The sequence below is a fragment of the Procambarus clarkii genome, chromosome 93, assembly GCF_040958095.1.
Source record: "Procambarus clarkii isolate CNS0578487 chromosome 93, FALCON_Pclarkii_2.0, whole genome shotgun sequence".
Classification (NCBI taxonomy): domain Eukaryota; kingdom Metazoa; phylum Arthropoda; class Malacostraca; order Decapoda; family Cambaridae; genus Procambarus; species Procambarus clarkii.
Genome location: NC_091242.1, coordinates 9,776,608 through 9,793,294, shown reverse-complemented (window position 1 = coordinate 9,793,294; position 16,687 = coordinate 9,776,608). Strand labels below are relative to the sequence as shown.

Here is a 16,687-nt window from a genome sequence, read left to right as displayed (position 1 = left end):
TATTAAAATAGTATTTGTAGGTCGATAACAGCTTGACTGAGAGCATAACTGCAGAAATAGCATCTTTTTGTGTGTGGAGCTTTAAGAAATATATTTAAGACATTGTATTTTCTCATTTGAGTGGTTATCTTGAGGTTATCTTGAGATGATTTCGGGGCTTTAGTGTCCCCGCGGCCCGGTCCTCGACCAGGCCTCCACCCCCAGGAAGCAGCCCGTGACAGCTGACTAACACCCAGGTACCTATTTTACTGCTGGTGGCTACTGAAATGGAGTAAGTATGACTGGGAAACTCTGCTAGTAATATTGAAGTATATCTATTTCTGTTTACAGTTTTTGCACCGAGTTCTCATTTACTGGATTAATTACAGGCTGTGTAGTACTTATAGATAATAGTTGTAATCAGTGGATTATCAATATCATGTAATGCTAGAGTTTCTGGTAACACCTGTCCAGCCTCTTTACTGGATACAGGTACAGTAATTATATTTAACAGATGTTATACATTAATTGTAACAATTATTTAGTTTTGAAGTGTCACTTCACAATTACTAGACAAGACAATTACTTCAAATGACCAAAACCCTAAGCAGCAAGAGAAATGTTTCTGCTAAACATGGCAATGTAACAACTTCCACTTGTTCTACTAGTGACAAAAAATGAGTGAAAACAGTGATGAAGGGAAATAAAGGAACAAGGAGAAAATGTAGATATCAGTGAGGCAATAATGTGGAACTTCAGAATAAGACATACAATCCAGTGGCTCTTTAACAAGACTACCCACCTTCCCTCCCAAAAAGCTTAAGTTTTATTTCTAATATCACAGTATTATTTCTTGATAAAAATCACATCTGTTTTAAGGATAAATTAATGTACTTCTAGATAAAGTATGTCAATTGATATGGAAGAAGTAGCTTATCAGTCTAAGTTAAAGAAGGATATAGAATAGGCTATACTGAATGTTTATGAATACAAGTAAAAAATACAAATGAGCAAATATAATAAAGACGAAGAACACCTCGCCACCCGAGATATAGCATACCAGACGGGCCTCGTACCATCTGCTCGTGTAGTGAAGAGGCGATCACGCACTTTTTCGTACAGTACCATTCGTGTACCTGAGTATATCAAGTGTCTGTGGACCAAAAAAAAAAAATTGAATTACTATTTGCATACTGTATACACAAGCATATTACAATCCAATGTACTTTCAAATTTAAGAGGTTATAAGTCACATGGGTTATTTACTGAGACCAATTAAAATAATTTATGCAGTTCAGATAGCACAATGCTCAATACAATAGTTCTCTGCACAATGTGATTCTATGTTCAAATCTTGAGCTCTTCAAGGTAACCTCAAGGTAAAGTGAGCTTGCATAATGATGCAAATATTTGTTTGACAATGGAGATATTACATGTGCTATTATAAACATAAATGAAAAAACAAATCCCCATAAATATTTACAGGTATATAATTTAATTATATATTAAGTATTAATTGTAACAAAACATCCTTTTCTGGTGGGCTTTGAATAGCTTCCCAAGTTTAAGTGATGGTAGTGCCCAGCCATACAAGATATCAGAGCACTGTCCCAACCCTGGTTGCATACTAGAAGCCAGGATCAGAATTTATATCTCTATATGAGGTAACAGGAGTTAGAAGATCAGAGACCAACTGAAAACCAAGACAACCCCACCAGAAGGAATAGGTGTAATAAAACAAGCAGCTGTTTGATGTAAATTTGGAATCCTGAGGTAAACAAGGCAACTCACTTTGCTGCAGGTAAATACCATTACAGCCAGAATGTCTCAGCCTGCCTGCCATTTCACTCATGATTAGAATCTCCAGCACCCCAATGGGGTAAGAAGGAAACATGGCAGGGATGAGGAGCTGTTGAGGGGCCACCATAGAAGAGCATTTCTGTCAATGCTTAATTTCTTCTGGGAGACCCCCATCAGTAGCTTTCTTGAGCTTACACCAAACAGTGCTAGCAGAGCAAGTTGGTTTTTCTGAAGGAGAGAAAAGATAAGGAAACCAAAAGGACGGACAGTGTTGACCAAAGGAGATGACGGCTGGAGAGTAAGGCCCACAACAGCAACCGTGCACTAAATGACAAAGTGTAACACATGCATGGTAAAGCCACAGATCATCCAATAAGTAGAGAAGCTAACATGCTATAGGATCATCAAATGCTTTGAGCCCAGAGAAGAACTTTGGACACACAGACAAGGCAAGTCACTACAGCAGCAGACGTATACACAACAAGATAGCTAGGGTAGATCGCTGGCTGGTCAGACTGAACACCTCCTAGATGAAAACAAACTGACTCAAGACAAGGGCCTAGCTGCTGACCCCAACACCATGATAACTACATACATGGACCTGAGGGAAATAGACAAAAAGAACAAAGGAAACCTATTTAAATTAAGAAGAGGTATGACAAGGGAACATTAGTGGAAGTTGGACACAAAATTGAGTCATAGAGATAAAAGAATATCTTGTTTCCTCTATGGGTGTTCAGGAAGTGAACACATTTAACATTCTTCAGCATTTAAGGAAGAAATTGTAAGACGCGTGAATACACAAGGAGCCAGATTCAAGTCAAAAGGAAGGCAACGAAAGCGATAAGCCTGATGCCCCACCATGAAACCTAACCAGTCCTTGAACCCCAGATGAATAGGAACATGCCAATATCTGTCCTTGAGGTCCAGGAACGCCATCCAGGCACCCAGCTCCAAAAGAAGCCGAACCTGAGACAGAGTGGTCATCCGAAAGAAGGGGGGCAAGGAATCCAGGGGTTCAGGCAGGACAAGTCCAGAATGAACCTCAGATCCACACAGTCCTGTTTCGGCATTGGAAACAGGTGGGAAACCCACCTGAGGGATAGGGTCGTTTTGACCATGCCCAAGCGCACCCACTTCAAGATGACCTGACGAAGAGCACAGGAAGAAGCCTGCCCCGCCAGCTCTGAACCCCCCCCCCCTCCCGAAGGAAAAGGAGCTGCCCAATGCCACTACAGGCCAGATGACACAACCAAAAATGCCCACAACTCGTGGGACCAAGAGTGAGCAAACAGAGCGAACATCACCCCCCCCCCCACCTCCAAATCGCCCCATCAACGGGGCAACCGCGAAAGGGCCAACACTCCTGACAAGAGGCTGACTGCTGAACAAAGTGATCATCGTGCCGACCAGATGATACTGGCTCCAAAGGCAACGTCAGCTCAGAAGCTTGCACCAATAGCCCACTTCAACCAGTGAAACCCCAAGCCTCAGAGAACCAACAAGTCTGACATAGGACACAACTAGACGATGCTGCCTGCAGAAACTGCATGACAGCAGCCCCCACAAACAGCAACAGACAAAACGGAGGCTGTTGAGGCTTACCTCAGTGTGTTATAGTGTGAATACCCAATTTGCCCCCATGCCAGCAGATGTCCCTTCCGACCTGAGTAAAAGCCGGAAAATCCAAAGACAACTGACTGACCTTAGACAAGGGCTACCACAAGCGAGAAAGATCTCTACAGGAGTGACTCCCGAACACCCCAGAAAAGATAACCCTGAAGTGCAAGGGCAGAGAAGATAATCCTGTGCACATGCAGCCCCAAGCACATAAGATGTCCAGGCTCATGGAACACTGCACATGGTGCAGGAATGTCCACAAAAGCAAAACACTGGAGCCTAAGCACCAGAGGCAACCATGCACACACTATACACATCAGCATAGAACTGAGGGTGGTGGTGTTAACTGACCACAAGCTATCCTCCTCCATCCAAACGAGTAGAGAATGTGGGGCGAATGAGTGGGTGCTAGTTTCAAAACTTTCTATCATTTGTTTAGATTCCTGAAAGAATTCTGTTGCCAGTTCTCGAAGCTTCTGTCTTTTCTAAAGCCAGCAGTGATTTGTTTGGTTTTGCTGACTTTATGAGTGCCTTTCCTGGCAGTTCTGGCTCTTGGTCCCTGGTAGGCCATATAGAACTCCAGAGCTAATGCAACTTTGTAGTTGGCATGCTATCAGTGATAATAGCTTCAGGGAGCCATAAGGGGTTCCCACATTAAAAGTGTAATTGTAATCTATCCTGAGATACACGAGGCATTTGTATTTTAATAACATTACTTCATGAATGCACAACTATGAATAGATAATCAATTTACAAATGTGCCATATTTTATGGTAGATTGCCTTTGGATTGGCAACATGCGGCACATGTTTCTCACCTGTAAACAGCAGGTGTCACTCCCTGCCACAATCTCAGCATACCTTCTTCTCGTATAATCCCAACACCAGTACTGGCTAATCCTCTGTATGGTTGAGGCTGTTGGCAAAAATTATCAAAGTTTGAGACAAAATTAAAATACAGTAATAACTATAACTGTCAATTAAATCACCATAAGAGCATGAACAAATCCACAAGGGCCGTGACGAGGATTTGTGGATTTGTTCATTTGATGCATCACGTTAGTGTGATCTCTGTGTGTGACCATAAGAGCATAATTATAGAACTCCAGCTAACTGATACAGTATGCTGTACCACTTGGTAGAAAACTGAAGAATAAAGTACAAGAATAGGAAAGTGCATTCTCTTTTTGACACTCCAATGAGTGATCATACACATTTCGTATGTATGAATATGTTTGTACAGTGGTACCTCGGTTTACGAATGCCCCTCTTTACGAACTTTTTGGGTTATGATCCCGATTTCTTCGGAAAATTTGAATCAGGTTACGAAATTTCCCTCAGGATACGAGTTTGTTGATACGCGTATGGCCGACCTAGGGCGTGATGACACGGCGATTGCTCAACAGTTTACCAGTGCCTCCCACCAAGTGACTATCCCGCCTGAATTCTTTGCAAGGATTTACAGTTTTTTTTTTTCAGATTTTTAGCTATTTGAGCATAATATTTGTTATTATATATCTTGCCATGGGTCCCAAGAAAGCCAGTGGTAAGGTTCAAGGCAAGAAAACACATGTAAGAATAACCATAGAGGGAAAAAAAAAGAGATCATTCGTAAACATGAAAATGGTACATGTGCTGTTGAACTAGATAGGCAGTACAACAAATCTTCAGGAGGAGGCAGTAAAGGATGTTCCTTCCTCATTAATTAAAAAAATGTGTGCAGTATGGGAAGAACTGCAAAGTTTTGCTAAAAAGAATCACCCAGATAAAGCTGTAGCAGGCCGTTGCATTGATCTTATTAATGACATTGTGATGTCTCACTACAGACAAGTGTTATAAAGAAGGAAAAGACAGTCTTCAATGGAACAATTTCTAGTGAGAAAATCAAGCAGTGAGCCAGAAGCAGGTCCTAGTGGTATGCAGGCAAAACGTGCCAGTGTGTGTACCCTAGAGAAGTCATCACTGCCTGATGTTATAATGGAAGGGGACTCCCCTTCCAAACAGTAACACCTCTCCTCTTCCCTTCCCTCCTCACCGTCTTCCATACGCCAACAGGAGTCATAAGTAAAGGCAAGTAATAACTCGTATGTACTTTTGTACTAATTGGGTGAATTAGGTATAAAATTTACTTTGAAGTTAATTTTTTTAGGGAGTCTGGAATGAATCAATTCATTTCCCATTATTTCTTATGGGGAAATTCGCTTCAGTTTACGAATTTTCTCCAGGAACGGATTAAATTTGTAAACCGAGGTACCCCTGTACATATGATCTAATCATACTATTAATGCAACAAACAATATAGGGAACAAACAAAAACCAGTGCTGAATGTAATGAAATGCCTTTTTCTGGGTAGAGCCCCAGAGGCTCCCTAGAGCTATTACACTAATATTAGCTAATATTAGTATGGGGCTTCAGTCATACGGAGTTGTCGAGACTACCGAAGACCACTAGCCAGAACATGGTCCCCTCAGAGAGGCACAGGGAGCAATGGCCTATGAAACTCTCATGTATGAAAGTAATCATGTCTGCCATCGACCGAGGTTGAGCACCCAGAGGGGGTAGAACAGAGGTTACCTTGAGGTGCTTCCGGGGCTTAGCGTCCCCGCGGCCCGGTCGTCAACCAGGCCCTCCTGGTAGAAAAATTGCAACCCTGAGACCAAACTGCTCGTTCATCTCAACCCCCTTTCCCTCGAAAGGGGGAGAAGGGGTGGTCCCAGCCCACCAAGCCAGCAGCCGGACCATCAGTTTGGAGACTGAAAAACGAAAACAAACACCGCTAACCAGGGGAAGGGAGGGTGCCAGGGAGCCTACGGGTCAACACCAGAAAATGGCATTTCATTACATTCAATGCTGATTTTCTGTGGGGGAGCCACGTCTGCTCGATGGAGCTAACTTCCCAAAAAGAAAGAAAATAGAGTCTTACCCGAGAGGCGACAGTACTGCACAACTCGTAACGAAGATGAGACAACTAGCTGCAACCGCCAACCCATGACAAGTCCGCTGAAGCGCAAGGGCAGAGAGCCTGGCACAGGAACAAAATAACAGGCAACCAGGTCCGTGTACAATCTCCAAACCTCCTCCGCATCCGAATGTCAGCCCAAGACATATTACCAAACACAGCAGCCAAAGCTGCGAACTTACGAACATCATGGGCATGAGGGTAGATCACAAGCTGACTAGATCTGATAACCCCACGGAGGTCCTGAGAGACCCCGAGCCCTGGATCAGGGAACAAGAGAAACCAGGTCAACCTACAGCGCATCCCCAGACACTGAAGCCGAGGCACACAGGTAATGGCGTAAAGCCAACCGGACACTAAACATGATGCACCCCCAGCCTTACCCACCAAGCATCAATAATGCATGGACTCCTCTAGAAACCTGCCATCTCATTCTTCACCAGAAAGGAAGGAGACGGCTGCAAACTAACAAAACATCCACCCAGACCAAAAGAGCAAACGTCCTCTCTTATGTGCTGGAGAAGAGCATGAAACTCCCCGACCTGACCCCCAGAAGCGTGACAGTATTCAGCATAAGATGCCTGTCCTGAAAGAACCAAGAAAGAAAAACCAACACAACACAAACCGAAACCAAAGACATCCTATGCAGGGAAAGGAAGTGGTGAAAAGACCGTCAAGAGACTTCATACTGCCGCTGAGAAGAAGACTGCAGGTGGGACACCATTAGTCAACCTGGTCACCATACAGATGGTGATACACCTGCGTCAGAAATTCCAGACGCAACTTGCGGAAGAGTAGAGCAAACCAGCAAGGTAGCTCACCGGCCCAATCTGCTGAAAGAGGCAGAGCCGCGGAAAATGCCCCGGGTTCAGACACCGAGCAAGCAGCGCTTGAAACCATGGCTGGGCCAGCCACCATGGAGCCAGAAGGAGAACCCTCCCCCAATAGGACTTGCGCTGAGCCAGAACCCGAAGCAACAGCTGAACCAGGTAAAGATATATTGTACAGGCAACCCCACCTCAACCAGTCTTGCTGAAAAGAGTCTACCGTGATGGCCTCGCAGTCGGGAAAGGGCGCCACATAGAGAGACGCCGTTACCACGCCAATGCAAAAAGGTCCACCTCCAGGGGCCCAATCATCTGGCAAAACCAATGGAACAGGTTGTCATTGACCGTCCATGCCATGGACAGGGGAAAGAACCGTGACAGGCCCTCCACCAGAACGTTGGACATGCCTCGGATATGAACCGCAGAGAGCTAAACCCCGAGAACTCAGCAGAAGAGCCCCCAAAGCGACCAGCCCCAAAAAGCCACAGACCATAGAGACCCCACCCCCCCCCACGGTTCAGGCAATGAACCACCGGAGCGCAGTCTGAATGAAGTTGGATCGTAGAGCCCCGAGCAAGCCGAATCCGACACAGTGCAAGCCATATAGCCGCAAATTCCCTCTCTGTACTAGAAGCCCGACCAAAGGACGGAGCCCATCACCCCTAGCCAGCCTAGTGAGCACTGGACACAAAACCCCAGTCTAGAGAGGAGGCATTCATGAACACATTGAGGCAGGGCTCCAGGAGGTCCCAAGGTACCAAACCCTGAAAAGCCCAAAGAGGAAGCCGGCGACATAGCAGCTGGTGCGTAGCCTCCGGGGGATGAACCCAGCTATCGAGAGGGGTGGAAGGGATGGCCCCAAAGGAACCAGAACACCGCAACCAAATCTGTTCAGCGGGTAAACGAACACAGCGAAGTTCAAACTACCACACAGTTGCTCAAGCAACTGCTGAGTGACCCGGGATCCTCTCAGAAACAGATGACGACAGGACTGCAGCCAGAGCAATGCTGCATGAGGGAGAGCAAGGACATCGTCCAGGAATCTCAGACAAGACCCAGCCAAGTCTGAACCTGAGATGGAACCGGATGGGACTTCCTCCATTTCACCAAGAACCCAAACAAACGAGTTGAGAAAGAACCAAAGCCATGGAAAGCAGACACATGTACTGGTTGGGAGCCCACACCAACCAGTCGTCTAGGTAGGCTAAACCCGAACACTAAGCAGATGCAGACGGGCCACCACAACCTGGGTAAGACATGCAAAAACACAAAGTGCCAGATTCATTCCAAAATGTAGGCAACGAAAGTGGTAAGCCTGCCGCCCCAACAAAAAACCAAACCAGACTCTGAACCCCGGATGAATGGGAATGTGCCAATACGTGTCCCGGAGGTGAAGAACCAGGAATCTCCCAATGCAACTAGGATGGGAACAAGGAACCAGATCTAAAAAAGACCCGGGCCAGAAGAGAGGCAAAGACCGTGTCTCACAGGAGGTAACCACTAAGTGCCTCCCAAACCTCCACATGGGAAATCCGAGAGGAAAATCCCGGAAAACGAATATGAAGAACCCAAAGGAACCAGGAAACGAAGCCCGAACCACCACAGTCGCCGGCAAAAACGCACCATGAAAAGAAATAGTGTCAACAGGTGGCCATATAACAGGTACAAAAACATACAAACATATATATATATATATATATATAAATATATATACATATACACAAATATACACACACAGAAGTGGCATCTGTGGGACAAACACCACCAGAAGGTGAAAAACGCCCTAAAAAATGTGAGGGCACACCCCTAGCCACATGAAAACAAACAAGATGTAGCACTGCCCTGGTGGCCGGGCCGAGGAGCGCACACAGAAAAGCAAAATGGCCACCAAATCAAACCAGCCAAGTCAACTCGCAGGAAGCAATGGCGCCGAAATCACGCCTACAAATGTGGGAACCAACACAGATGGGAGGAGGGAACAAAAAATCCCACCCAGAAGGCACAAAAGCTCAAGCTCTGCAGGCAGGCTCCGCCCAAAGCCCCTGGGACCCCAAGGGGCAGAGGGGGGGTCCACAATGCCATCCACCATTGAAGAAAAGGCAGAGATCAAGGAAAAGGCAGCAAAGAAAGGGTCCTGCTGGAAGGACCCTGAAGCCTTGGCAGGAGGAACAGGCTTGAGTGCCTCTGTCCCCCACATGGAATGGGGCAACCATTGGAGCCGTTGACAAAATCACAACAGAATATTGCCAGGGTACAGCAGATGACTTCTGACTCCTTGTTAGCATGCTTAGAGCTTTCCTTTCCTGAATCTCATGCTAAGTCTTACCCTACTAGTTTTCCCTGGAACATGGCCAGCCAATCAGTTTCCAAGAAGGCACTCAATACAACTGGGAGAACAAGGGGTGGATATTTAAGGATCAGTACTCAGTTTTTGTTTTGGTGGTTAGCCACCTTTTAAAAACATTTCACAGATACTTCCACCACAGAAGCTCAGGAAAGTTTCTGTGGTGGAAGCCACTTCTAAGTGGGGAGTTCATGTAAACAATTATGCATCCACTCTTAAGACAACCTGTTGCCATACTCCTTGAACTCAAATGAGTATATGTATCCAAAGTTGACACATTAATTGTAAGTGATTGTCATTCCTAATTGCACAACTCACCAAGACCTAACTGTAACATGCTTGTGTTTGAAGCAAAGCACAAATGTAATAAAAATTACTGTACAGTATTAATTATGGAATCAGAATTTGTCTCCTATTGTCCATATTGTCTCCCGGTCCATATTGGCCTCTAAATGTATAATAGAACTGACAAATTACCCAAAGCATATGCTCTTAATTTAAAGAAGGAGTTCATTACCACCTTGGATTGCCTTTCAGCGCCTGAGGGCAGTAATATACCTAGAACTCCAACAAAATGTAACAGACACAAGATAAAGTGAAGCTGACACCAGTTATTCTATCATTATACTGTACTACTATGCAGGAGCCACATATCTATAGGTCAATCAATAAGGTCAGTAGCCTTCTAGAAATTTCTACTGCTAGTTTTAGGCTTGACTACAAGTATCTCTGGGAGTTTGCACCACCTAGATTAGAGCTGGTGGTGCAGCCACCACTCTAACTCACCACCAGCTCTTGCACCACGAGAGTAGCATGAGTAGCCCTGAGTAAGTCCCAGGGCTCTGTCCAGGAGCCTCTTCTGTTTACCAATCTTTATATATAAATGATTTAGATACAGGATAGAGAAACAATAAATGAAATGACTCAAAATCCCACAAGATGATCTAGATAGGTTTGTGAAATCGACAAAAGATTGACATGCCGTTTAATGCATCTGTGATGCATTAACACTATCGCACGCGGTTCGTGCGTGCCGCAGACTTAGACGTCATGCTCCCGATGGTGCGGGCGAACGTGTGGCGACACCTAAATGTGTATACTCATTTCAGTTTTCTCACCTTAATTCTCATGCTACGTCGTTCGTTTTGGTATCATTGTGTTCGCAATAGGATTCTCTACAGGGGTATATGCATATAAGGTCTAAAAGTCCGGAGTGACTTCCCACAGCAAAGCCTAAAGTCGGTCAAGTTACCCGTGAACCAGCACCAATTGGCACACCTGTAGTCTAATGTATATACTCGTTCAGTTTGATAGCATAAATTTTCGTGTTACATGTTTCATTTTGGTATCAAATTGTTCGCAAAATAAAGGTGCGTATTTTAAAACTAGTCTCAATAATAATAATAGAACAATAAATTGAATTTTAGCAAATATTTTAACTTTAGAACGCTCATCACCACAAAATTATTTATATATCTCTAGTGTTCTGACACCAATTTTCGTGTTACGTCTTTCATTTTGGTATCAAATTGTTCGCAATATAAAGGCGCGTATTTTAAAACTAGTCCCATAGTAATAGAACAATAAATGGAATTTTAGCAAATATTTTAAAATTTGGACCACAAAAGTATTTATTATCTTTCTGACATCAATTTTCACATCACGTCTTTCATTTTGGTATCAAATTGTTTGCAATATAAAGGAGCGTATTTGAAAACTAGTCCCATAATAATAGAACAATAAATGGAATTTTAACAAATATTTTAACTTTTGGACAATTTTTGACTCGTCACCACAAAATGATTTATACCTTTCCAGTGTTCTGACATCAATTTTCGCGTCACGTCTTTCATTTAGGTATCAAATTGTTCGCAGTATAAAGGCGCATATTTTAAAACTACTGTAGTCCCATAATAATAGAACAATAAATGGAATTTTAACAAATATTTTAACTTTTGGACAATTTTTGACTCTCGTCACCACAAAATTATTTATATCTTTCCAGTGTTCTGACATCAATTTTCTGACTCAAGACGGAGGCAATGGAGATGACTCAAGAGAAAAATGCATGACTACGGGGGGAGGCAGTGGAGCACGATAGTGTTAATTAATAATAATGAGGATATGAATGACCAGATAATGCATATCAAACCACCTTGTGTAAGTCGTGGAGCAACGAGTAAAAAACTAACCTGTAAAGAATTTTAAATATTTTGGGAGAAATCAACTTGTCAAATGGCTGTTTCACATGCAGAACTGCTCATCCTAACCCACCCATGGGACTAGGTAAAGCACAACAAAAAGACACTATAGCAAAATGAATGCTACTCACCTGACAACTTCCATTTAGTCCTTTCTCCCCCTGGATCTGCAAACGCGTTTTTGTCAGGTCCAAGGGATAGGTAACTGAAATAAACAATGTTCCTTCACTTCACTTATAACTGGGAATCATTTGTCAAAAGATTATGAAGAAATATTTATCCTCTAGAAAGTTGTGGATACACTTGTAGCATGGAGTAAGAAAGACTTAAGGCAGAAACCTAAGTTAATTGAGATGGGTGATTAGGAGAAAAAGAGGGAGGGAAGAGGAAGGAGAAGGGGAAGAGAAAAGGGAGAAGGATAATACAAAAGGCACAAGGGAACAAGGAAGGGCAAAAGAAGGGAGATAGAGATAGAAAAGGAGGAAGATGGTAGGAAAAACCTAGTATTGAATGTAGTGAATTCCTCTTTCTAGTAGAACCCTGGTGGCTTACGGAAGCTATTTTGCCAAGGTCACTTCACCTACTGGGTCTCGGTAGTCACAGGAATTCTGTTTGGCCTAGCGGGGACCAGAGCCAGAATCTGGCCCCCCATCAGATGCGCAGAAAACGAGTGACTTAATGCTTCTACTACCCCAGGAAAAGCATTCATTAAGTCAGCAGTAAACTTTACAGACAACTGGAGCATTCATGAAGCGTCGAAACCGCCAAATAACTCGGGCAAACGATTCAAACAAAGCAATGGATTCTCTCAGAGTAGTACTGATAGCACCACCAGGCATCTGATGAATAACCCATCAAATAACTGATGAACCCGGAGGGAAGGACAAGAATCAGGGAGCCCTTGAGCTCTACCAGAAAGATGCACTTTATTACATAGCATGCTAGGTTTCAGAGGGCACCCTCCCTGGTGGCTTCCTGAAGAGAACAAACCACAGAGAACAAAGACACATTCAAAAGGTGACACCCCTAGTGTCAGCACCTGCATCAGAGGAGCTCCAGGATATTTCACAATTCCTAAGTATTGTAGGACAGATTGATGATAGCGAGTGGTGTCCCAAGGAACATAAAAGTGTAGTGCTTTGGAAAAATAGGTGAGAACACGAATGTGCAAAGTGAAGTGAAAAATTGGATGAGAAAAAGTGACCCTAGTTCAAGTTCAATTATGTTTATCGAGACAAGAAAGAAATACATCTCAAAGGGATAGAGTAGCTTAGGCTATTTCTACCCCCCCCCCATGACCCTAGTGTTTACAGTGCAGACAACAACATTCAAGATGGCCACCAGCAAGAAGGAAAAGAAAACAAAGCTAGATTTTGGGGGTTTTAATGAAGAAAGCATTGATATAAACAGTCTACACAACATATTGGCAAAATTAGATATTATAGTGAACTATCATGTAGAAATAATCAGCAAATTGAAAGAAAGTAATGAGCACTTGAGTAGCAAGGTTTTAGGTCTTGAGGGGTTAGTGAAATACTTATGCAAGGACAAGAATCAATTGGAAACAAATTGCAAAGCTATGGAAGAGGAAAATAAACTCTTAAGAATAGCTTTGGAAGAAGTTAAAGCAAATTTAAACTTAAATGACTACAATAGGTTAGGTAAGGAAATTCAACAGGAAAAACAGCTTTTGTCCATACAGATGGAGGAAGTTACACAGGGAATAGAACAGTGCAAGAAAGATATGCAACTCACCTACGCACAAGTGGCCAAGGAGAAGGAAAAATGGAAGAAGCAGTAAAGGAAGCCAAACACTGCAGCAACCAGGATAAAACAAACATTAGGCTGGAAGTCAGAAAGGAACAGCATCAAATCCTAAATTGTTGCAACACACAGTTGATCGACGTCTCTGATAATTTTTGGTTGCAAAGAAAAGGAGATAACATCTACGGCAGAAAGAGCTGTAGAAGAAGAGAAAGCAGTAGATAAAATTGCTGGCCTCGTGGAAGGTCTTACTACCATCGAGAATGTCTGCGACTACAGAAGGATTGGAAAGCACGTAAAAGGGGAAGATCGACCGTTGAGGATCACCCTAAACAGTGCCAAACAGATGGAAGAAGTACTAAGGAATGCTAGAAAATTACAAAGTGATGAGGTAGGGAAAAGTATGCTCATTAAGACGAGATCTTTCAAAAGAAGAAAGAGAAGCTGTAACTGAACTTCGCCGAGGAAAACGTTTAAATGAGAGCAGGAATGAAGAAAAGAACAATTCTTTTTATTACAAAGTGATAGGGGTAGGCAGACCAGTAAAGTGGCACATAAAGGCAAACCAACAAAATCATTAGAGAGAGGAGGAGTGAAGAATAAGGAGAGGGGAAACAAGTTCCTGAAAATTGCATACACCACCATAGATGGAGTGAGATCAAAGATACTGGAGTTAAGTGATGTAATACTGCTGCAGACACCAGACATTGTTGCACTCATGGAGACAAAACTTGAAGATGATATTTTAAATGAGGTCATATTCCCAAGGGGCTACTCGGTCTGGAGATGGTACAGAAAAATTAGTTAAGGTGGTGGCCTTGCTGTGCTGGTGAAAAAACACCTATAGGTATACGAAATAATGATTGCCAATCCACGAGAAGTTGACATAATAGCACTAGAAATATGCAATCAGGATGATAAACTTATGATCATAAATGCATATCATCTACCGCCAAGCAACACATGGACAAAGGAGGAGCTAGATAATAAACGAGAGGGTCTTATAACAATAATGAGAGAAATTATAGCGAGAGCTGATAAAGATAGATCACGACTGTTGGTAGTCGGCGACTTCAACTTGAAATCCATAAACTGGGAAACATATGAAGCTAGAACAGAGGATTTTTGGACTTGTAGATTCATAAACCTCATCCTGGAAACATTCATGTTTCAATATGTTAAACAAGCTACGAGGATGAGGGAAGGGGATGTTCCCTCCATGCTGGATTTGATATTTACCAGGAAAGAGGAAGAGATATTAGACATTCAATACTTCCCTCCCTTGGGTAAAAGTGACCATGTCTTTTTGGGAATAAAGTATGCAATGCATTATAATCTGGAAGAAAATGGGGTTGAAGCAGTTGAAAAGCCTGATTTCAGGGGAGGTCATTATGGGGAACTCAGACATTTCTTTAAGGAATTTGATTGGAAAGACTTGCTGTTAGGACATGAAGTAAATGAGATGTATGTCAAGTTTTGTGAAACATATGATAAAGGCACAAAAAAATTTATACCAAAGCAGAGATGCAGAACTAGGAAACAGGATTGGTTCGACAGAAATTGCGAGAGGGTCAGAGACCAAAAGACACAAAAATGGAATCAATATAGGAAGAGGCCAAACCCCCAAACAAACGGCGATACAAAGATGCAAGAAACAACTACACGGCAGTGAAGAGAGAGGCAGAAAGAAATTTTGAAAAAGTGATTGCGGACAAATGTAAAACAGAACCAGGTCTATTCTATAAATTCATAAACAAGAAATTGCAGGTAAAGGATAATATTCAGATGTTGAAAATGGGAAATAGATTCACAGAAAATGAAAAGGAAATGTGTGAAACATTAAGCGAAAAGTTCCAAAGTGTGTGAGTACAAAATGAAATCTTCAGAGAACCAGACAATAAGAATTCCAGAGAACAACATAAAGCACATAGAGGTGTCTAGAGACAAAGAGGAAAAAATGCTCAAGAAGCTAAGTAAAAACAAGCAGTTGGTCCAGATAGTTTCACCATGGGTTCTTAGAGAATGTGCACATGAGCTCAGCATTCCACTTCAACTGATTTTTCAGGCATCCCTGTGTAAAGGAGTTGTAGATGATGTGAGAAAAAAAAGCCTAACATTGTTCCAATCTACAAAAGTGGCAGCAGGGAATACCCCCTCAATTATAGACCTGTATCATTGACAAGTGTAATAGTCAAAATATTGGAAAAAATAATTAAAACTAAATGGGAAAAACACCTGGAGAAAAACGATATAATATCAGACAGACAGTATGGTTTTCGATCTGGAAGATCCTGTGTAACGAATTTACTCAGTTTCTAGGATCGAGCCACAGAGATTTTACAGGAAAGAGATGGTTGGGTTGACTGCATCTATCTGGACCTAAAAGAGGCTTTTGACAGAGTTCCACATAAGAGGTTGTTCTGGAAACTGGAACATATTGGAGGGGGTGACAGGTAAGCTTCTAACATGGATGAAAAATTTCCTAACTGATAGAAAAATGAAGGCCATAATCAGAGGCAATGTATCGGATTGGAGGAATGTCACAAGTGGAGTACCACAGGGTTCAGTTCTTGCACCGGTAATGTTCATTGTCTACATAAACGATCTACCAGATGGAATGCAGAATTATATGAACATGTTTGCTGATGATGCTAAGATAATAGGAAAGATAAGAAACCTAAATGATTGTCATGCCCTTCAATACATAAGGGGCATAACTGGCCGACCCCTCACAGTGTTCAAGAGAGAACTGGATAAGCACCTCCAAAGGATACCTGATCAACCAGGCTGTGACTCATACGTTAGGCTGCGAGCAGCCGCGTCCAACAGCCTGGTTGATCAGTCCGGCAACCAGGAGGCCTGGTCGACGACCGGGCCGCGGGGACGCTAAGCCCCGGAAGCACCTCAAGGTAACCTCAAGGTAAGGTTCAAGAAGACCTGGACAAAAGTATATGGAGCACAACTTGGCAAATAAAATTTAATTTGAATAAATGCCATGTTATGGAATGTGGAATTGGAGAACACTGACCCCACACAATCTATAAATTATGTGAGAAATCTTTAAAGAATTCTGACAAAGAAAGGGATCTAGGGGTGGTTCTAGATAGAAAACTGTCACCTGAGAACCACATTAAGGACATTGTGCGAGGAGCCTATGCTACACTTTCTAACTTCAGAATTGCTTTTAAATACT

At 42.9% G+C, this 16,687-nt stretch overlaps 1 protein-coding gene across 12 annotated transcripts in view; it reads right to left on the bottom strand.

The window, feature by feature from the left end:
* Positions 1-16,687, bottom strand: part of Ucp4A (Uncoupling protein 4A) — a 182,848-nt gene that overhangs the window by 52,324 nt on the left and 113,837 nt on the right. For all 12 annotated transcript variants that reach the window (XM_069319675.1, XM_069319678.1, XM_045728604.2 and 9 more), the window contains 3 exons: positions 11,862-11,935; positions 4,217-4,314; positions 1,040-1,132 (listed from right to left, as the gene is read on the bottom strand). In XM_069319675.1, coding sequence (XP_069175776.1) covers positions 1,040-1,132; positions 4,217-4,314; positions 11,862-11,935 — 265 coding nt within the window. The remainder of the gene's footprint in view (positions 1-1,039; positions 1,133-4,216; positions 4,315-11,861; positions 11,936-16,687) is intronic.